Raw genomic sequence first — 21,868 nt, 5'->3', positions numbered from 1 at the left:
TGAACCCAGACCCACTCCTGACCATTGGGACAGTTTACATCTCATTCTTGCCTCTCTTCTCAGTCTCCATGCTATCTTTGGGGGTTCTCACCTGTTTCTGTGGCTGTAGCCACCAGCTGGGTGGGAATGATCCAGACCCATAAGCCAACTTCCCATGGAGCATCTTTCCTCAGATGTTTCCTGGCAACTCAGACTCACCGTGCCTACAACTGACCTCGCCATCTGATGCCCAGTAGCTTGTCTTTCTAGTCTACTGCTGCAGTGAAGAGCTTTACCATCTACCCAAGGGTTACACATTTTAATCCCCAGGGACTTTGCCTGGGGATTAACTTTGGGACCTAACTTTGCCTCCCAAGTCCCTTGACTCTCTCCAAATATTTGATCCCCACTGTCACCCCCATACTGTAGGTCACCACCATCTCCTGTCCTGATCGGGGCCAAGTCTAGCGGGAGTGTCAACAGTGGTCATCCCTGGATGAGAAGTATTATGGGTTGAATTGTGTCCCCCCACGACCCAAAAGGTTTGTTGAAGTCCTAACCCCAGCATCTATGAATGGGAAGAACAGTATGGGATGGCAGAGGCAGAGACCGGAATCAGGACGTTGCAAGCCTAAGAATGCCAAAAATTGCAGGTCGCCACCCGAATTTTGGAAGAGTCAAGGCAAGATTCTACCCAGCCTCTAAGAACAAGCGTGGCCCTGAAGACACCTTGATTTTGGACTTCCAGCCTCCAGAGCTGTGAGAGAATAAAGTTCTGTTGTTTGAAACTACTCAGTTCGTGATGCCCTGTTACAGCATCTCTAGGGACCTAATGGTGTGAGCTATGGGCAATCTTTATTTTCTTATTTATACTTTTCAGTATTTTAGGGATTATCGGTTGTGGAGACATAGACCTTTATGCTCAGGAAAAACATTCTTAAAAGAAAAAAAAAAAAAACCCTCACTCAGCAAGAATCCCAAGCACTCTATCGGATTTATCTCTGAGAATCAAAACTATCTACACCCACACAGCTCACTGATCACATCAGCGTGGCTTTATTATTCCACTGTCTTCCTCAATACAGCTTCACTATTCCAGGAAACTCTTGCTCAGGAAGATAAAAGTTGCAAGTAAAAAAAGTTTATTGTTCATTTAAGGAACTTTGCAGAAAACATTTAAACAAACATCAAATTGTTCAACTTTTTAACAGATAGCATCAAATGACTGTCTACTCTCCAAGGCTCTCCAAACCCTGGTCTTGCTGTGCCCAACAATCCTAAATTACTGTGTGTCACGATCCTTCAGTGTCTTAATGCACTGCCCCACTTTAGGCAGTTTCATTAGTCTTAATGGAAGACCCTGAAAACGTAGATATAACCTATCTTTGCCTTTGCCTTTCTGAGATGTTTCTAAGACTCTGTCAAGGGAGAGCATCGCTTCCCAGGGTAATAAGGAAACTCAGCTCTGTTTTATCAGCAGGTTGATCTGGTGGTATTTTCAGGCTTTCTGCATCTAACATACCCAAAATATTGCATATCGAATGCCCTCTATGTGCAGAGACTGAGCTAAGCACTTAACATATAGTTTTAGAGCATCTGCTAAGCGAACAGTTAAAAGATAAACTGAGGCATATTAAACATTTTAAAAGTTTCTTTGAGCAGAAGTTGCTTCCAACCGGGCAGCATCCAATCTAACAGACAGGAAGGAGCTCCGAAGACCTGCACCAAAGAAAAGACTTTTATACCCAGAAGGGAGCAGGAACAAGGATGTTATATTAGGCAAAAAAGCAGGCTGGCTATTGCAAGGTTTCTTTCCTTCAGGGGAAGGCGGGGATCTATCAGGCAGACTACATAACTAGTGCTCATCAGGCGATTCCCGATTGACTAGTTTAGGATGCCATTTCTGGGAGAGCCGAGACCGTAATTGACCATAATTAAGTCTCGGTTTGGTGACATGGTGGCTTGGTGTAAGTACCTCCATTTGGGGCCTGTTGTCTTGTTTTTAACAAATCCCAAGCGGCTGGAAACGATTCCCCGTTTTGTAGCTGGGGAAAGAGACTCGCTGATGTTAAGTGGCTTGCCAGAGGCCGCACCATCAGTAAGCAGCAGAGCTGAGCAAAGCCTGCTTAGCCTCTTAAGCACCCTTCTGCCTCTCCAGATTTCGTGAGATTGTGATACAAAGTACACACATTCCGGTGTCTGGCTACTTGGGGGGACTGATGGTCTTCTGCTCCCAATTACTCCAGTAATTGCCTCAAGTGGACAGAACCCGCTCCTCCTGAAAGACCTCCACGGGCAGGCTTCCTGACATGAGTCACTACAGAGGCCATTGCCGTCACACCGGCCTCGGGCCTGAAGAAAGTTAACCAGGAGAGGCAAATGTGCTTCGGTGGAAAACAAGCAATTGTTTCAGGCATGCACATTTCCCACAAGGCCCTGGTGCAACAAGTTAGCTGTGGAGGAAGAGCCAGACCCTTTGTGCAGCGGGCTGGAGCACAACACTCCATGTTGTTCTCATGCATCCTCCATTCAGATGCCACGTGGTAGGACTCCACGCCAACCTGCAGACCAGATTCTTTTCTTCCCCCTCAGCAGCGAATGTACATGTTTGCTTTCAAGTAGGCAGAATTTGCCCATGGGTGGTCTTTGATTTGGAAGAATTCAACCAGAGTGGTGACTCACAAAAAAAACCCAAAGGTGGCTTGACTCACTCCACTGGGGAAGGGGATGTGTGTGCAAAATTCACTTACCCAGAAGAAGAAGTTAAAGACAAAGAGTAAATACTTCAGGTAGACGAGCAGCCAGTCGTCCTGCTCGGCCTTGTAATGGGCCATGGTTGCTGGGCCTGCAAAGAAGACACATGTATTGGGGGGGTGGCAGACCATGGGGAGCCACTCCTTCCAGAGCCAGGACTCCTTACTAGCCCATCTGGCCAGGTGGGTCTGAGGCTATGGCTATGTAACCTGGAGCAAAGATCAGGGAAATCCAAAGGCTATTGGATGCACAATACAGCTGCACTGAGAAGAATTTTCTAGACCCTTTGGATCTTGGTTTTGCCCTTTTGACCTAAGTCTAACCTACAGGTCTTCCTACAGACTTTGCACTGACCTTACAGTGTGTTCTGATTCTCTTCTCCTGTCTCATCAGGGTTGCAGGACACAAATTTACCTGTCCTACACACACACATACTCACGCACACTTGGCGTGTGTGCTTGGCCCTGGAGTCTGGCACTCTGCATTACTTGAGCGGGATCTTTTTGTGTGTAGGTGAGGCATGAGCCCCAAATCAGACAGTCCAGGCTGGAGAGAACATCAGCCTCACCCAGTCCACCCTACCTGTCCCCTGCACCTTGACTTTCCCCATGAGGAAGCAGGTCAGCAAGCCTTGTTGTTTGGCAGGCAGACAAGAGCTCTGGAGTCTGACTCCCCGGGTTCAAACCCAGGTCTGTCGCAAGATACGTGAGACTTTGGGTGAGTCATTCAACTGCTCATTCCTCAGCGTCCTCATCTGTACCAGAGATAATAACGATACCTACGCTGCAGGCTTGTTTGGAAGATAAAATGTGATCATCTATGTGAGGTGTTTAGCATAGTCCTCGGCACACAGTAAGTGCTCCATAAATGCTAGCTATTATTATTATATGCAGCACGGATTAGAACCCAGGACTCCAGCCCCCAAATTCCTAGCTGTTGCCCTGGAACCACGCTCCCTCTGCTTGTCCTATTGCCCACTGAGCCCCTGAGGGGCTCTCTGGGAACCATGACGTCAGTGGGGTGACACACGTACAGGAGCTTCACTGTGCCTGGTAACCCCATTTGTCTCCCAGTAAGTCTGAACAACAGCCTCTGTAGCTTCCTCTTCCCCTCAGCTCCATTTCCCCCCGGCACCGCACCCGTCCATGCTCTACCACGCACAGAGCAGTTGTTCTTTAAGAAACCGGGCCCTTGAGGGGACCTTTCTTACTCTAGAGCCATAAGCAATGGGGCGCTGGTTTTGCTCATTTCCATTCTCTTTCTCCCTCATTCTCCATCTCCAGTCAGGCCCTCCCTGCCACCACCCTGCTCCTCTTCCTGGCCGGTGCTGGGCTGAGCCCACACTGTTCTTCCTAAGCTACCACTCTGCCTTTTATTTCAAGCCCATGGGCTCCTAGACAGAGAGAGGAAGAAAGAAAAGAAAAGGTGGCTGTCTTATTTGGGATTTCTATTTGCAGAACTTGAGGAAGGTAATTTAAGACTTTTAGTCTTCTGGTTAAAAAAGGACAAAACCCATTTTTCTCCGATTTTGTCTCAGAGGCAGTGTGGTGGACAAAAATACAGAAGGAGAAAAAAAGGAAGCCTACAAAAAAAAAAAGGGTGAAAAATGGTGATAGATGGGGTCAGCTGGGCGACTGGAACAGGAGCTATTACACGGCCGTTGTGCAGGTGGCCCTGACAAAAGAGCCTCTGCGCCACTGTGGGCCATTAGTAAATGGACAGCTTGTTTGGGCCCTGGGCTCTCCTGTCTGCATCTCTCCTCCCAACCAGGGCCTGCAGAGCCAGGCTATAGACCCTTCTCTAGACCTGTATACCAAGTGTCAGGACCCGCAAACAAAGGGGCTAGCACCCTCTAAAGGAAAACTGTGTTTTTAAAAAAGGAGTTGAGGCAGAAGACAGGATTTAACAAAAAGAAACACATTTCTAATGGTAAAATTTCAGCCATTAGTGGTAGAGAAGACAGAACTGAATATATCAGGGTCAGGGGGAAAAAAAAAACCTCTGGGCTCATTAATTCAACCTTCTGCAGAGGGAATGAGGAAATTAACATTTGCTAAAGTGACAAGGCTAATTGGTGGTAGCAGTTTCCTATCTCCTCCTGTTCAGGCTTCTTCCTCCACCACAGGTTCCTTTCCCCTCCTGTTCAGCTTTCTTCCTCTACCACATCCCCACTGTATGTAGGGCCCTGTGCTGGGGGTGGCAGAGGCCCCAAAGAACCAGCTTCCCAGCTTAGAGCCAGATGCTTGGATTTGAAAGCTAAACTTGTCATTTATTGGCTGTTTGACCTTGGGTAAGTTACTTACCGTCTCTGAGCCGCTAACATTTATTGAGCATTTATTATGTGCCAGGCACAGAACTAAGTGCTTTATACGTGTTATCTTGTCCCATCTTTCCAGCAGCCCTAGGAAGAAGGGTAATTCCTGTTTTTAAAAGGTAAGGAAATGGAGGCTCACATAGGTAAAATAACCTATCCAAAGTCACACAGCAAGTAAGTGGCAAAGCCAGGAGAGGGTGAGGGGCATCTGACTCAGCCCAAGCTCTTACCCACTGTGCAGTGCTCTTGGGACTCAGGCAGTCAGTCAGAGGACGGGACAAAGGGACAGAGATGGCTGGTTTCCTTAATACTTGTTCTCCCCTTCTGCCTTCGGACCAGAATCCCTCAGTTTCAGTGAGCACTGGCCACCTGGAGGAGACATTTCCCAGCATTCCTTCCTGCTAGGTGCAGCCAAGATTGACTGCTGGCAAAAGGCATGGAAGCAGAAGTAGTGTACTAGATTTCTTAGAGGTATCATTTTCCGGGTGTATGCTTCATGTGCATTTGAAAAAAAAAGTAGGGTGCAGAACTCTGTGTGTGTTAGTTAGGCCAAATCTGCTAACAGCTCTTTTCACATCTGTGTCTTTACTGTATTTGTGTCTGTTGGTTCTCTGATCTGTTGAAAAGGTATACTACAGACCCCCGCCATGACCATGAATTTGTCTATCCTTCGGTTCTGTCCATTTTTGCTGCATCTATTTTGCAATTGTTTTATGGAGCGCATACAGACTTGGAGTTGTGATATCATCCTGGTAGATCGATCCCTTTGTCATTAATGAATGTCAGTCTTTATCTCTAATGATCAGAAATATCCTTAAAGTGAGGAGGGGGCATGTCTCCCTTCAGTCTTTCCTTCCAGGTTGGAATCCTGATGGGCTGACTACAGCTCTCGTAGCCATTTCAAGCTATGAGTTGAAAAGAGCGATCAGTTTTAAAAAGCCTGGGTCTCAGACACTTTTAGAGCTGTATTACCTTTCTCAGGGAAACAAGCACACACACACGTTTCCCTCCTTATCGATGCAAAAATGCTCCTTTATCCTAGGCATTCTTCTAACCCCTTCCCTAGAAGCTGCATCCCTTCTCATTTGAAAATATCTACCTGAGTCTCCATTTCCTCCCCTCCCCTGGATCCCTAAGCCACCCTCATCCTGCACTGATGCCGCTCTGGCAGAGGTGAATCCTCTCCCAGCACATGGCACTGTGGCCCAGCCCCTCCCCCTGGCTTCTGGGACCCTCACTCCTCTGTTCGCCAATCCTTCCCCTTGGGTGTCAGAAGAAGCCTGGCTTCTTCCTCCTCCTCCTCCCTGGGCTCATTCCCCTGCTGCCTCTTAATTGTACTCACTACCTGCCCGTAGGTATCTGTCCCCTGCCCACCATCCCTGCTGCCACTGGTCTGGTTGAGACCTCACCATCTCCTTCTTAGACTTCAGCACTAACTTCTTAACTGTCTCTGGGCATCTCATCAGCCCCAGCCCCTCGGCCCCTGCCAAGGGACTCTTTCTGAAATGCAAGCCTCGTGAAGGATGGCCTCACTGAACACTCTCCTGTGGTTCTGCATCAGCTTCAGGACATTGATTGCCCTTAACTCGACTGCCTAGTGGCCCGGGACAGGTGGATAGGGAGGGTGAGGCAACTACCCTCCTAGGAGAGTGGACACTCCCAGCCCACCTGCCAGGTGGTTCTGGAGGGGATTGCTGGCAGACAGACAGCTGCCCTGATGGACACCCCTCTCCAGGACCTTGTTTTCTTCAGTCTCCCCTGTGGTTAGCGAGTAACACGTGGGGACAGTGGCTGGGGGGTGGGGGTAGGAAAGGCCTCTCCTCCAGAGAGGAGAAAAGCAAACACGTGCCATTTGACCTGCCAGGATGGAGGAAGCAGGGTTTCAGAGCCTCCAAGACCGTGTTCACAGAACTCCGAGGGGCGTCTGAGGATTTGTGGGAAATAGCTTACCTTCCTAAGTGGGTTTTATTTCTGTCTAGAGGATGGAGAATTGGACTTTGTGAGCCAATGGCAGGAGGTTTCCCTCAGGGGCCAGAGGCAGACAGTGGGGGCAGGCAAGGCAGAGATACCTTGCCGCCCAGAGGTGGTAGTCACTGTTGGTCATGGGGTCCTGGACTAGCCTGAGTACAAAGAAGAGGTGACCGTACCTCCTGGAGCCCTGCTCCAGCCAAGCTGATCTCTTCTTTGGCCTCTTACAAGACCTGCTGCCCCTCCCTCCAGCCTTGGCCCCACTGTGCCCTGCATCTGGAGTCCTGGCTCCTTGCTGCCCTCCCACATGCTCCAGGCTCAGCGGGGTCCCCCCTCCCTCAAGATTGCCATCTCTACCTTCCCTCCTGAGACCAGTGCCCAGTGATGGCAGCAACTAGTTTGAGTCTTTTTCAGTGCCTTTTTAAAAAATGTTTTCCTACTTATTTTTAAGAGACAGAGCACAAGCAGGGGAGGGGCAGAGAGAGAGGGAGACCCAGAAACTGAAGCAGGCTGCAGGCTCCGAGCTGTCAGCACAGAGCCCAACACAGGGCTCGAACTCACGAACCTTGAGATCATGACCTGAGCTAAAGTCAGATGCTCGACAGACTGAGCCACCCACATGCCCCTTTTCAGTGCCTTCTTAATCTTCTAACAAGCTGACTGGTTGGGCCCTGGTGTATCGGCTGAACCTGCTGAGACCGGGCAGCTGAGCCACCCACGGAGGCAGGACACTTCTCCTGCCTCTGCCCCTTCCTTGCTGCCTGCACTTTGGCGGGTTGCATCCCCTCTTGGCTGTATGTTTTCCTACCCATAAGGCAGGCAAGTGTCAGGAAGCCACAAGGCAGGCAAGTAGGTAGCTAATGATCTAATGTGCCCATGACTGAGGGAGGGATTTTTCAGAATATTGGACTTTCAGTGCTAAACCTGGACCACATCCAGCAAGTCAGGATGTCAGGTCACCCTATTCCCAGATGCTGTTGCTGGTCTGAGGGCCACTTTGGATCAGTGTTCTTTAAAGCCCCTATGAGTTCTGGAAGTCCATATCCCTGCACTAAGACCATCCTTTGCATCTGAATAGACATAGCTGAGTGGGTACGGGTGGAGCGCGGGGTAGGCACACCTTCTCACACAAAATCCACATTTAGGACGTGTTCCCGTTGAGATGTCAGAGACTTCCCAGACAGCCTGCTAATGCAGCTTCAGGGTGCCTGTCCCTCCAGGCCCAGGCTCTGAGTACAGAACAAAGCTGGCATTCAAGGGCAGCCAGAGGCCTGGGGGCTGCTAATAGCACAGTCAGGACCCACACCACAGGATTCTCAGAAAAGCAACCGCAAATGCCTTGATGGTGAAGTGACAGATTTGGGGGACTTTCATCAGGCCGGATGTGTAACGTCCCAGGCCATGAGAACTGGGGATTATTATCTCTTCTACTGCTAGCCCCCCAAGTGAATGAGTCTCAAAGTGCAGAGAGGATGAGAGATATGTACAAAGAGCCCAGTGGGCTGGCCAAATGTGTGGGAACTCACGCTGTGCAGGGCAAGGCTCAGCCAGGGCGAGCACCAGAGTGGGGGGCAGAATGGATCCCCTGGGTGGTGGGTGAGGGAAGAGCTGAGTCCTTTAATGGTGAGGGGCAGCAGGAGGTGTGGAGTGCTTGGGGGCAGACTGTACAAATCCCAGGTAAGTACGAAGGCACTGTTGGTCCCTGGGCCAGCTGCATCCTTCAATCATTCAACAAACGTGCACTGAGTCCCCACTATGTGCCAAGAGCTGTACTCAGAATCACTGGAGTTAGTCCGGGGGTGGGGCACAGGCATGTAGATCACCTCTACACCCTGAGGGTGGCACAGAGGAAGTGGCAGTAATTCTGCCACAATGGGATGGGCAGGTGAGAGGGGCATTTAATCTGGTCTTTGAGAACCAGTAGAGTCCCTGCAGGCAGAACAGGAAGGAAGGCTGCTCAGGCAGAGAGGATGCTGTGAGCAGAGGCCTGGAGGTATGGCTGGGCACTGTGGCTGCAGAAAGGCCAGCAAATCAGGTTAGGGGCCTGGGGACAATCTTGCTGGCCACACTTAGTTGTGACTTTTCCCATTTCCCTATACTCTCTACTCCTGGGATGTCAGGGGCCTCTTCTCTGCTCCCATTCACAAAAGCTCATGTTTGGGGGTGCCTTGACTCTTCATTCCTAAGGGGTGAGCACCTCATATCTGAGGTCAGGGAGGGGGCTCCCGGGGAGCTTAGTGATTCTAAAATAAAAACAAAACCAGTGTGTGTTTGCTATGGAAAAACCAGACCCCACCCCACCCCTACCCCTTCCTCTAAGTAAGTGCCAGTTTCCACTTCTGGGTTCTTGGCCAACGAGTGACCATGCCTGCATGATGGGCAAAAACAATTGGAAAGGAAAAAAAACAATCTAAGTGGTTGCATTTATAACTTAATGTGGGCTCCTAATAAAGCTGGTTGCAGCCCTGCATAGCGTGATTCCTTACCCTGCATAGACAGCTTTGTCCTTCTTTGTCTTTTCCTTCTCTCTTGTAATTTCCACTTGCCTGACCCATTCCTGGTGGGTGGAAAGTCCCTCTGAAGCAGTCAGGAAAGTGGGATTTTCTCCGACCTTCCAAATGGGTCAGCTGAAAAGTGCCAAAAGGATCCCTGGGGCAGGGATGGGGAAGGAACTAGTGGTGGGGGTGATCACACTGTGGCCAAAGTCACAGTGCAGATGAGTGGCAGGGCAGGGACCTGGTCTCCTATCTCCATGGCCACCAACAAATTTTGATTGGCTGATATAAGAATAATAATAATAATAAATTTCCTAAATGCTAACCACGTGCTAGACAACTGAGCTAAGTGCTATATGTGCAGTAATTTACTACTTAAAACTATCCCATAATGGTGTGACTATCCCTCTTCCAGAAGAGGAAGGCACAGAACTGGGAAGTGGAGAGACATGGGCAGAGTGGGTGCAGATGTTTTACTTTTATCTGGGCGGTTCCAGTTCTGGCTTCTGGTAACTTCTCTCAGCTTGGTGGCCTCTGGTAGGAGCTAAAAATGAGGGAAGCTTCCAGGGGCCAAGACCCCAGGCAGGGGCCGCAGGAGGAGGTGGTGGGGCCAGTGTTCCTGGGTGGGGAGAAGCAGCTGTCACTATCAAGATACCAAACTGCTTAGGGGAACCCTCCGGGGGGGCACACCTTCTTCTCCCTGGTCCTCCGTCTCCTCAACTTTGAGGCTGGGGATCTAGCAGCTGCTAGTGCTACCGTGAGGCATGGGCTGGCCTGGGGCCTCTGGGCTACTGCCGGTGTTTCATTTATATCACCGTATTTGTTGTGTGCAGGTAAATGAATGTGGGCAACTTTTCTGGACCAAACTTAAGGTTTGATTGCTAACTATAGCGCCATGTGGATGGTGCTGTAGGTGGAACCTGAATTAAAATCCTAGCACCAAGAAGTCTTAGTCTTTATGCTCTGAGAGATACGTTTTCCTAAGTACATGGGTTATTTTTTACTTCATTTGAAAGTGCCAACATGCATTACATGGATCAGACAGGGCTCCACTCATAACCTGAGGCAAACGGTTTGGCTTTTTCCTTGTTCTCCACATTTATACATAAACAGAGTTTTTGGACTCTGTGTGTAGATGGGTGTCATCCTTTGCTATGTGTTTCCTGCGTCTTTTTGTAAACTGCAGCCTGACCCATGAAATGAGGACCTCCTTAGTGCTTCTGAGAAGAGTCAATGAGCAAATAAAAATAGTACTAGTCAGCAGTTTAGACGACTGGGTGTGAATACCAGCTGTCACCTACAGCAGTGTGACTCCGGGCCTCAGCTTCCTCCTCTGTAAAATGGACCTGATGCTAGTCCAGCTTTGTCTCCCTTGCAGAGTGGCTGTGAGGATCCAACAGGATGGTGAATTCACAAGAACTGTGTGCACTGTAATTTTACAGCCTCAGTGCCACCCAAGAGCAAAGGAATTATTACAACCAACTCCCTGAGAGCTTCTCAATGAAGGACAATGTATGGGCAACCCTATAGAATATATCAGCCAGAGACCAGGTGTCTGATAGCTGGAGACAGAGTTTCACAGTTTCTGTACCTAAACTCATCCACCTGCTAGTAGACTCTATGTAGACGACTGTGACAGGAGACCCTGTTCCCAGGTGACATGAGGAATCCGCTACAGAAAAGTCAGGACCTAACTTTAACAGAGTAGATTGGTTCCGACAGGAATGTCACTTTAAAAGAAGGGGGATACAAATATTAATACGATTTAACTAAGGTTAATGTTAAGATAAGCCTCAAAATCATGAGAACCTACCAAATAACCAGTGATGGAAGGAGACAGGGTAAGAATGATAGAGAATTACGTTCTCTGTAGAAGTATAGAGGAATCAATTTGGGATTATACATTGGAAGGCTACGGATAGTTGTAGGGGACCTTTTCCAAAGGTGATCCTGGAAACAGCCATTGACACCAGACCAGTTCCCTGGGTTTCCACTTGCCAAGGTTAAGTCTGAACTTATGAAAATATATTGAGATATTATTTTTCCTCGTCTTCTTTTATCATTCACCAACATCTTACTTTCTAAGCTCTGTTTTACCCAACGTGTCCCGAAAATGCAATTTTTATATAAGCTCCTGATGGATGGGTTTGCTGAAGGTCAATGCTCCTACATTGACGACCTGAAATTTTCAGTTTGAAAGTATGACAAAAATCACTTTAGTTAGAGAAGTCTTTCTTAGAAGGCAGATATAGTTAAATGTTATTCCTTATTTGTATTTTAGTGAATTTGTTGTATCGATGATTTCCTATTTTTCTAAACTTAAAATGGAAGTTTAACAAATATAAAGTGCAGAGATCTTAGTTGTACAGCCTTTTGATCTTTTTCAAGGTGCATACATACATTGAAGGCTATGTATTTCCCACTGAGTACTGCTTTGGCTGCTTTCTGCACATTTACACGTGTGGTAATTTCACTATTTTTAAAAAAAATATTTATTTATTTTGAGAGAGAGAGAGAGCACGAGACAGGGAGAGGCAGAAAGAGAGGGAGAGAGAGAATTCCAAGCAGTCTCTGTGCCATCAGTGCAGAGCCCGATGTGGGGCTCAAACTCACCAACTGAGATCATGACCTGAGCTGAAATCAAGAGTCAGATGCTTAGTGGACTGAAACACTCAGGCGCCCTGGTATTTTCATTACTCTCTCCAGGGCTTTCTTTCTTTCTTTCTTTCTTTTTAAATTATTTATTTATTTTATTTTTAGGGAGGAGAGAGGGAGAGTGCACACATGAACAGGAGAGGGGCAGGGGGGGAGGGGGAGGGGGAGGGGGAGCGAGAGGGAGAGGGAGAGCGAGAGGGAGAGGGAGAGCGAGAGGGAGAGCGAGAGGGAGAGCGAGAGCGAGAGGGAGAGCGAGAGCGAGAGCGAGAGCGAGAGGGAGAGCGAGAGGGAGAGGGAGAGGGAGAGCGAGAGCGAGAGGGAGAGGGAGAGGGAGAGGGAGAGGGAGAGGGAGAGGGAGAGGGAGAGGGAGAGGGAGAGGGAGAGGGAGAGGGAGAGGGAGAGCGAAATATCCCAAGCAGGCTCCATGCTCAGTGTGGAGCCTGACCCGGGGCTTGATCCCACAACCCTAGGATCATGACCTGAGCCAAAATCAATCGTTGGCCGCTCAAATGACTAAGCCACCCAGGTGCCCCCTCTACATCATCCCCTCTTTTCCCTAGTCTTTCAGCTCCAGACTCAGGTGAGGAATACAGACCTATGCCCAGAGTATGCCACGGTAGAAAATCACCCAAACAAGGCTCAGAGATGGGCCAGCCCCTGCTGATGGGAAACACCTGGCACGTAGTCAGGCGCTTCCTTGTGGAGTCAGACCTCACCAGAAACGGCAGCAGGACGGGCAGCTTCGACAGGTTTTGAAGGCAAGCGTGCAGTTAGCCCCTTCTCCAAACAGCACACAGTCTTTTCCTTGCCTTTGCTCCAGCCCTTCAAGATGGCCATCCAGCAGAGGCTGGGAGAGCCTGGGGCCCCGAGGCCCACCCCAGCGGGACCTCGTGCAAGCATGGCTTCCTTCCTTCCTTCCCCCAGTACAACGCTCCGTGGCAGGGCGGCTGAACTGTTAGAGCATGCAAGCACCTGAAAGGAGCTCATTACATAAACAAGTACCTGATCCCAGGGAGGCAAGTCATTCTGCCTGTGTTTCAGGGCCTTGAGAAGCCACCTCTGGCCCCAACATCTCCTAGAGTCCTGGCCAGCAGTCAGAAGCCCCACCCCTCCGGCAGTGTCAGCCCCTCATCTGGGCCAGGTCGCTCATTTAACTGTCTCAGGTGTACCTACTTTATAACTGAAGACGCTGAGCCTCTCCTGGCAGACCCAGGGACTCATCACTGGTGTTGCTGGTCTGGGCTTTCATCAGGCTTTGAGGGAAGAAAAAAAAAATCACCTCCACCCAGAGTCAATTTCTCTGTCCAAGCTTTGGTACGTGGAGCACTGAGACACCTCCTGAGAAGCCTCTCATAGCAAAGATGGATGTTCAGAGGTGGTCTACTCAGGGTAACCTCAGGATCTACAGGGTAAAGAGCAAGGGCAGGAGGAAGGCCCCAGAGCCCAGGGTGTTGGGGTTCAGGGGGGTGACAACAACAGGGCAGCCACATCACTCAACTCCAGGGGGAGGTGTACACATCAGAGGCCCTGTGAGCGGCTGCCCCTGGAGTTGTGCACTGCACGGCACGGTCTAGGCAGGTGCACGCAGCTGCCTTGTCAAGCTCATTTCTTCCTTCTCTGTCTCATTCCTTGCCAAGACTTGGTGCCTCGGGTGAAATCTTGACTTTTACTGGAAGTTTACAAATAGGGACTGGGTAGCACAATATATAGTGGGTGAGCAAATAAGATAGGTGTGTGTCTAAGGGGTGGGCTGCCCAAACCCACTGGGGGTGGGCAGACATTTGGGGGCTGGTACAACTGACAACCTCCCACCCCCATATACCTTTTTAAACATATAAGCCTTAACTTTGATCTGCAGGTAGATATCCCCCTCTCTTCTGGAGGATAGTGGATTAAAACTGATTGCAGATAAGCCCAGGCTGCTAGTGGTTTATCAAAAGTTGTTCTCTCCTCCTCCCATCATAATGGAGTTGCAGGTGGGTACAGGGACATCTAACTAGCAACCACATTTCCCACACCTCTCAGCAGCTAGATCTGGCTGAGTACTAGTCCTTGACAACGGAATGTGAGTGGAAGTGCCACTTCCAGGCTTGCCCCTACACATCTCTACAATCTGTCCCCTGAGAGCGGGACCACAGATGTGCCCGAAATCTAGCTTCCACCACACAAGGACAGCACCCCAGAGCACTGCTTCTCTAACTTTCGGGCACATTAGAATCACCTGAAGGGCGTTCACAGTCACAGGTAGTTCGGCTCCAGCCCCAGAGATTCTGACCCAGTAGATCTGGGGTAGTGCCGGAGAATTTGCATTTCCAACAAATTTCTGGGGGATACTGATGCTGCTGGTCTGGGGACTGTCCTGGAGACCACACACTGCCCTTAGGGATGGTAGAGAAATAAGAGAGCAGGAACCTGGATCCACGTATGACTATGTGGAGCACAACAGCTTGTCTGCCCTGGACTGTTACAAGAAAGAAGAAGAAACTTTTTTGTCCTGTTGGGTCTCTAACTGAATCATATCTCCAAGAGTCAGAGTCTTCTCTGCACAATGTCCCACTCAAACAGAAGGCAAAAATAGGTCCTCTGTAGCTCCATCTGTAAGGGCAACAAGTTGGTCCTCACCTAGACCAGTGCACAGAGCCAGGATACAACCGCGGGTGGGAGGCTCCGAAGCCCAATCTGGTTGCCACACATGCTACCTCCCAAGTCCTATGATAACGTGCATCCTGTCTCCTCAAGTTATTGCCAGACCCTTCTTCTCCTGGCCACCAAGGCCTGAAGCTTCATTTCCCCGTCCGGTCGTTCTGCAGCCTACCACAGTCTGGCTGCCCCTACCACTCTACTCAACCCAAAGTCACTTCTTTTTTTTTTTTTTTTTTAAGTTTTATTTATTTATTTTGAGAGAGGGAGGGAGGGAGAGAAAGAGAATCCCAAGCAGGCTCCACACTGTCAGCACAGAGACTAACATGGGGCTCGGACTCACAAACTGTGAGGTCATGATCTGAGCTGAAATCAAGAGTCAGACGCTCAACTGACTGAGCCACCCAGGTGCCCAGTGTCTCTTCTTTTCAACCCCACTCACGCCCAGCTCCACCTACGTCTCACAAGCTGATGACTCTCAGGAGCCTACTGAGGCTTAGGCTCACTCATGTGGCCACGAGTCCCTCACTGCTAGCCTGTCTAAAACTAAGCCAGGATGTCCCCCACAAACCCAGCCATCCTGCATCCCTAAGCGTAGTGACGTTCCCACCCTCCCGCCACCCAGTGCACTATCTTCAGGATTATGTCCCACTTCTCCCTCTTTTTCAGTGTCACCACCTCCCACCCCAACACATACTACTTCACCAAGCTGTCCCCCTTCTGCAGGCTCCTCCATCAACTCTTAGGAATCGATTCATTCTGATCTTCTCACTGTTACCACCCCACTGCAGGCCTACCCTTTGTCTACTGTTGCAGTGGTCAGGGTGGTGGTTCACATATCTGTGTTCCCTTCTGAGATTAATTAATCAGTCTATTCATTCACTGAACATTTGAGGCCTTGCTGTGTGATGCAATGGGCCAGAGATCAAAGAGCTCACAGCTGGGGAGAGGGCCGCATCCACGTCATCCAACACTATGCATGGAGTTCAGAGAGAAAAAAGTCTGTCCAGGTGTGCAGAGGAGGAACTACTGGCGAGAGTTCAAGGACAAGTGGAAATTCAGCAAAGATGGTGACAAAGCAGCCATTTGCCAGGCTCAAGATTCTGGACTTCATTATGAAAGCAATGGGCACCACCAGACCCTCTGGTCCGGGGAATGACAGAATTAGAGTCACTACTTATGAGGTTAGAGTAAATAAACCCAAATGGTTTCACAAACCAGATCCTGGGGTTGGGGAACAAGCATTCCTTTAAATGAATTTTAAAATCCCCCACGGAGCCCAGGCATCTGAAGGGAGAACCAAGCCTGTGTCTGGTTGATTTGCGGTGACTCTGTAAGGCTGCAGTGGAAAGGATGTCGTCTAAGACAGTCAAGGGTAGGCCAGGCCGGCTCCTTGTCAGTCCAAGGCAGCTGGGCCAGGCTGCCTCACTGCACCCACCAGTGGATCAGGCTAGGGGAGCAGAGGAGCCGATGGTGAAGCAAAACCCTAAACCCAATAAGGAAAATCACTGCCTCTCTCCACAAAGACCACAGGGTTTTAATTTTGACACATTAGGTCTCAGAAACACCTTCAAAAATTAAAAATGCATTGCCTAATATGCATTGCACTGCTCCCTCTAAAAACCAGCTTCATTATAGTGAAGAATACAGTCTATAATTTTTCCCATACTCTGAGATGGATCTGTATTATAATTTCCCCAGTCTTTGTGAATGAATGGATGTAGGACTTCCACCCGGAAAGAGCTGCTCTTTTCATCACCCACGTGCAGACATGTTCTTGAGGCTCTGTCCTGGCAGGGGCTGCTTGGTCATCACCCCCTACGGGAAGGCTGACACTTGGCATGAGGGGGATTTGGCTGGGGAGAGTGTGTGTTCCTGGAGCCCGGGGGGGGACAGGCACGAAGGGCAGTCCTCTTTTCCCATGACTCCCAAACAAAGGGGGAACTGCCAAAGGGATGCTAGGAATGTCTGCTGATGGTATTTACGGAGGTGGGGGGATGGCAGACAGGCAGAAGCCCAGGTGTATGGGGAGGGGGAGTTTAATTCAGGATTTCCCTCACTACTTGCCAGCACCTTGGACAGCACCTGCCTGTCTCTGTGCCTCAGTTTCTTTATGATGAACTTGGTGTTCTAGCAGTACATGCTTTCAAACAAGTTTGTATGTAGAACCTAACATATAAAACAGATAAGGTGTGTAGCTTCTCTGGCTGAAGGGGTGTGCTAAGTCCCCTTCTCTGCCCGCCCCCCCTTCAAGCCCATTTGAACAGTGTCTCCCCCTCCCTTACTCCCCCTGAAGCTGGAACCATGCAAGAAACCCAGCTCTAGCACTCTAGGAGACCAAGATGCAGGCATTAGGTTTTTTATTCTTTAATTTCATATTGTTCTCCACACTTGTCCCCAGTCAAAATAAGCAAGGGGAGAGCTGTTGGGGCCTACCTCATAGAAATCTACTTCCTATATCATAGACTTACAAGCTATTTTAAGAACTGAAAGTGACCTCTGAGATTATCTGAGAAACTCTTCATTTCATCAGTGGTTCATCTTCTCCTGACCCGCACCTGGCCCCAATTCTATTCCATTTTTTCCCTTTTTTTTGTTGTGGTAAAACAGACGTAACATAAAATTTACCATTATAGCCATTTTAAAGTGTACAATTCTGTGTCATTGAGGGAATCTGCCACTATCTAGTTCAGGACTTTTCATCACTCCAAATGGAAAACTTGTACCCATTAAGCAGCCACTCCCTACTTCCCTTCCCCCCAACTTCTGGAAACCTCTAATGAGCTTCTCTAAGGATTTGCCTACTCTGATTACTCCATATCAACATAATTATGCAATATGTGATTTTCTGTGTCTGGCTTCTCTCACTTTGCATAACGTCTTCAAGTTTCCTCCATGCTGTAGCACGTATTAGTACTTTATTCTTTGTTACAGCTGAGTAACGTTCACTTGTACGTATAGAGCACCTTTTGCTTATCCATTCATCTGTCCATAGGCATTTGGGTTGTTTCCACATTTTGGCTATAGTGAATAGAGCTGGTGTGAACATTCATGCACACGTTTTTGTCTGGACACCTGTTTTCAATTCCTCTGGGTAATGCCTAGGCATGCGATTGCTGGGTCATGTGTGTAACTTACTGAGGCATTGCTGAATTTTCTTCCATAGCCCCGCCTCATTTTTCCAATATGGCATCTGTCCTGGGCAAATGGGCCCAAGCCTCCTGGAGAACGGCAGCAGCCCTGTATGTGGGCATGTGGTTGGTTATTTCTGTCCTCTCCAGGCTTTAGCTCACTGTTTGCTTGCACAGATGATGGCAATGATAATGATAATAATGATGACATAATTGTTATACTACTTCTCACAGTAACTAAGAAGCGGGCAATCTTAAGATCCCCATTTCACAGATGGAAATTCAAAAACACACAGCCTTGTCTGAAATACAGGTCTACCTCTCATCCACAACCTGTGCTGCCCTCGAGGAGCCTTTCCTTCCCCCTCCCCTACCAGCCTCCAGACAGTCTGGAGATACCTCCTGCCAGGCTCCTGGTGCCTGCCTCCCAGGAGCATGCCCTAGTCTGGCTCCCGCCAGGCCATTTCATGAGCTGGGCTGCTTTCCAGTTTCTGCCACTGCATCAGGCTTCTCTGATTAGTGCCCAGCCCCTAGCTGCTGATGAGAACACCTGTGGCCAAGAGGCTTCTGGCACAGCTGAGAAGACTCTCAGCTAGGGCCCCAGGGACACTGGGGCATGATGACTGATCCTGGCTTCCTCTCCCCTCTCTGCAAGGCAGCTCCCTGTATGTGTGGGGTCATACTGCCCATGACAGCTTTCCAGACCCTGTATATAGCCCAGGAAACTGAACCTGGGCTGGTCTTTGGAGGCTGCACCTGGGCCTTGGGGTCTGAGGCCATGTGACTACAGGAAGGCCAAAAGGCTGCCAACTATAGACAGACCCTGGGCAGGAGGCCAGCCAGTGCTGCCCTCTCTGCTCAGTTCTGCTCTGCCATCTCAGGCACAGAGTTGGGATGGAAGCAGCAGGTCTCCCCTGTCACCCCAACATCTGCCCACAGGTGGCCCAGTCAACAGCCAGGTGCAGGGGCCTGACAGAAATTGGAGAAGGCCAGAGGGTTGGGTGGTCATGACTCTGAGGGCAGAGGGAGAAACTTCCAAACATCTACAGTCCCCAGTGAGCCAGACAGAAGTGGGAGACGCTCTAGAGGCCCTGCAGGCCTCCCAAGCTTGGATTTAGGGCTCAGACTGGAGCTGGAGCCCCAGGGGTTATCTGTTCTTAGGCACCAGGATGTGCTTTCTCTGTTGTGTGTGTATGAGGCTGAGAGGGGTATAAGACTCGAAGCAGTCTAGAGGATGTGGGAGGCACTCCGGGCCCCAAATCAATGATGACCCTGGCTCTCAGACTCAACAAGGACTCCCACCAGGCTTGACTCATGGGACCAGGGTCCTCATGTGCTGGCCCCCTCTGCTGCCCCCTCCCCCAGGGTGGGATCCCCAGCTGAGTGCAAATTGCCCAGAACAACCTCCTCCCTACTCCCCAGCTGCAGCAGCTACTCACTTAACCGGAGTCTCTGAGAGATGGTTGGGAAATGACACTGGTCTTAGCCCACTGAGCACACCTGTGGGCTTCAGGGTGGGGGTGGTAGTGGTCCTTGTGGGGCAGCTTATGCATGATCCTGAGTGCAAGCAGGAAGGGAGCTTTTATCCCCTCCACCATCCCTGGTGGTAGGAGGAGGGGGCTGGGGAGTGAAGGTGGATGTGAGCCTGGCTCCCTGATGCTTTCTGTGCCTGTCACATGTATGGAGGGAAAAGTACTGTCACTCTTACCAGCTGTGTGAACTTGGGCAGGGCCCCCTATGTACCTGAGCCAGTTTCTTCCCCTGTCCCGTGGAGATGAGATGGCAAGGACCCAGAAAAAGTGACCTTGAAGGCCAGTCAGCACTGGTTGAGTGTGCAGCCTGCTTCCTCCTGACCTCCCCAGCAGTAGAGGCCTCCACCAAGGGGAAGAGGGTAGTCTGAGTGCTCTGTTCTCTGGCAGGGATCAGCCAGGCTAGAGGAGAGATGCTCTGGGCTGGAAGGAGGAGGACCCCTGAAGAAGCCTTCATTATGGTGCACATTACTTTGGCTTAAGTACATTCACAACCTGCTCGTTGGGAACCAGAAAGGCACAGATACTCCCTTCCAGGCAGCAGGAAATGGGGGTGGGGGGAAGCCTGAATGACATAAAAACTTGTCCCGTTTCCCAGAGAGTAGGATTTGTACAATTTCTCATTTGCTTTCAAAATAGGGCCTGTCTTGTTTTTGGAGCAGGACACCATGGCTTAGCTGTGTGAGTCTAAAAGACCATTCCTTCCAAGGGGTTCTAAGTTGGAGGCCCCTGAAATTATATGAAAAAAATTTTTTTTTCTTTTTTACCATTTATATGCTGGAGTTCCATAGGTTTTAGCAGATCCCCAAAGAGGTTTAGGACTTTCCTTAACAGAAAGGTTAAGGTTCCTATTTTGGGTAGTTATAGACAAGGCCTGGATTATCAACTCCCAAGAGAAAGGCCTTGAGTTAGGCACAGGATCGGAGCCCAGGGGCCCCAGAGAAGCCGAAGAGGAAGAGCTGGGGCTGGAATCCAGGTTTCCAGACCCTGGTTGAGCTTGCTTTCTACCACACCACACAGACCGATAGAACTGTGTGCTTATGTACATAAGGGTGAGGGAGGGAACATTTACGCATCCGAATTTAAATTCCAATTTTCACTTTGGGACTTGGATGTAAATCTGTTAGGTCTTAAGTCCAGAAAGTGATGTAATTTATTGAAGAGAATGTGGAAGCCGCTAAGCTCCCTGATAAATAAACCATATTTTCTTTATCTCAGGTCTGTAGAAACATATTTTCTAGGGACTTAGAAACCCCCTTGGAAAGCATTCGAATCTTCTCCCTGGAGGAGAGCCAAACACACAGATTTGTGTCTTTTTAAAGATATTTGACCTTTCTGGGCAAGGAAATAATGCACTCGCATGGCAACTAACCAACAACCCCCACACGGTTACCCTAATTCTTTCCAAAAAAGAAGGAAGAACTTTAGTTCCATGAGTTCTAGAGGGAGGATGTTATAGAAACGGACTTGGCATCAGAACACCCTAGATATTGCCCACATCGGCTCCCTAACCATGGACTAATTACATCATCACCATGAGCATCACTACCCGAGGTTTGGAAAGCCGCCTGCAGGTCCCAGGACTAGAAGATGGAGTCAGTCTGCTCCCATCTGTAGGCCAGAGAGACGCAGAGGGTAGATGTCTATCTCTGCTCTCCCTGAATAGGTCTGAGAAGAAGCCCCCAGGCACCTATCTCTGGTTTTCAGCTCAGTGCCTGGGCTTTGGGAGGACTGCAGGCTGCCAATGGCCATCGTCTCTGAGCTCCCACTGCCTCTAGTTGTTACTGAGCCTATTAATACTAGACACTGGGAACTAACGAGCCTACGGTGCTTTGGAACTGTGAAGAGCTCTAAAAGGATGCCTCATTATTATTGATGGTGATGATAATGTGTGGTATGTAATATTTATACACCACTTTGGCTGCTAACTTCCAGAGTGAGGAGGGAAGAATTTAAAGCCCAGCCAGCTCTGTGGGTAGCAACTGCATTCTTGACACCTCAAACAGAGTCTCTACCTCTGGTCCCCTGTGCACCACTGGTCCTTGAATTCTTTCTAAGATGGCACATCAGCAATCCAACCTTTGGAAGGTGTGGGCTCACCTCCTGCCAAGGATGCACGGGACACTGGGCAAGAATAAGAAGAGCAAGGAATAATTGCTTTCTGTGCCCACCAGCTCATCCAGCTTAGATTTACCAAAATGCTTCATCAGGCCGGATCACGTGCCAGCTCCCCTGCCTCTCCACCCTCACCAATTTTGAGACCAGACCTCCCTGGGGTTGAATCTCAGCTCTGCCATCTGTCAGCTGTGGGATTTGGGGAAAGTCTTTAATTTATGTGTGCCTCAACATTCATGACTGTAAAATGGGGATAATACCACTGACTTTATAAGTCTGTCATGATTC

The 21,868-nt window shown here is 49.5% G+C and overlaps 1 protein-coding gene across 5 annotated transcripts in view; it reads right to left on the bottom strand.

Annotated features, from left to right (window-relative positions):
- The window catches only part of TSPAN11 (tetraspanin 11), a 73,866-nt gene that overhangs the window by 41,963 nt on the left and 10,035 nt on the right, over positions 1-21,868 (bottom strand). For all 5 annotated transcript variants that reach the window (XR_015253877.1, XM_086714307.1, XM_086714308.1 and 2 more), the window contains exon 2: positions 2,730-2,824. Coding sequence is in view for 4 of the 5 variants with exons in the window: in XM_086714307.1 (XP_086570433.1) it covers positions 2,730-2,813 (84 nt within the window). In the remaining variant the exon portion in view is untranslated. The remainder of the gene's footprint in view (positions 1-2,729; positions 2,825-21,868) is intronic.

The sequence above is a fragment of the Puma concolor genome, chromosome B4 (assembly GCF_028749965.1).
Source record: "Puma concolor isolate L17-30 chromosome B4, mPumCon1.1.hap2, whole genome shotgun sequence".
NCBI classification, from domain to species: domain Eukaryota; kingdom Metazoa; phylum Chordata; class Mammalia; order Carnivora; family Felidae; genus Puma; species Puma concolor.
This window is presented reverse-complemented; position numbering and strand designations above follow the sequence as displayed.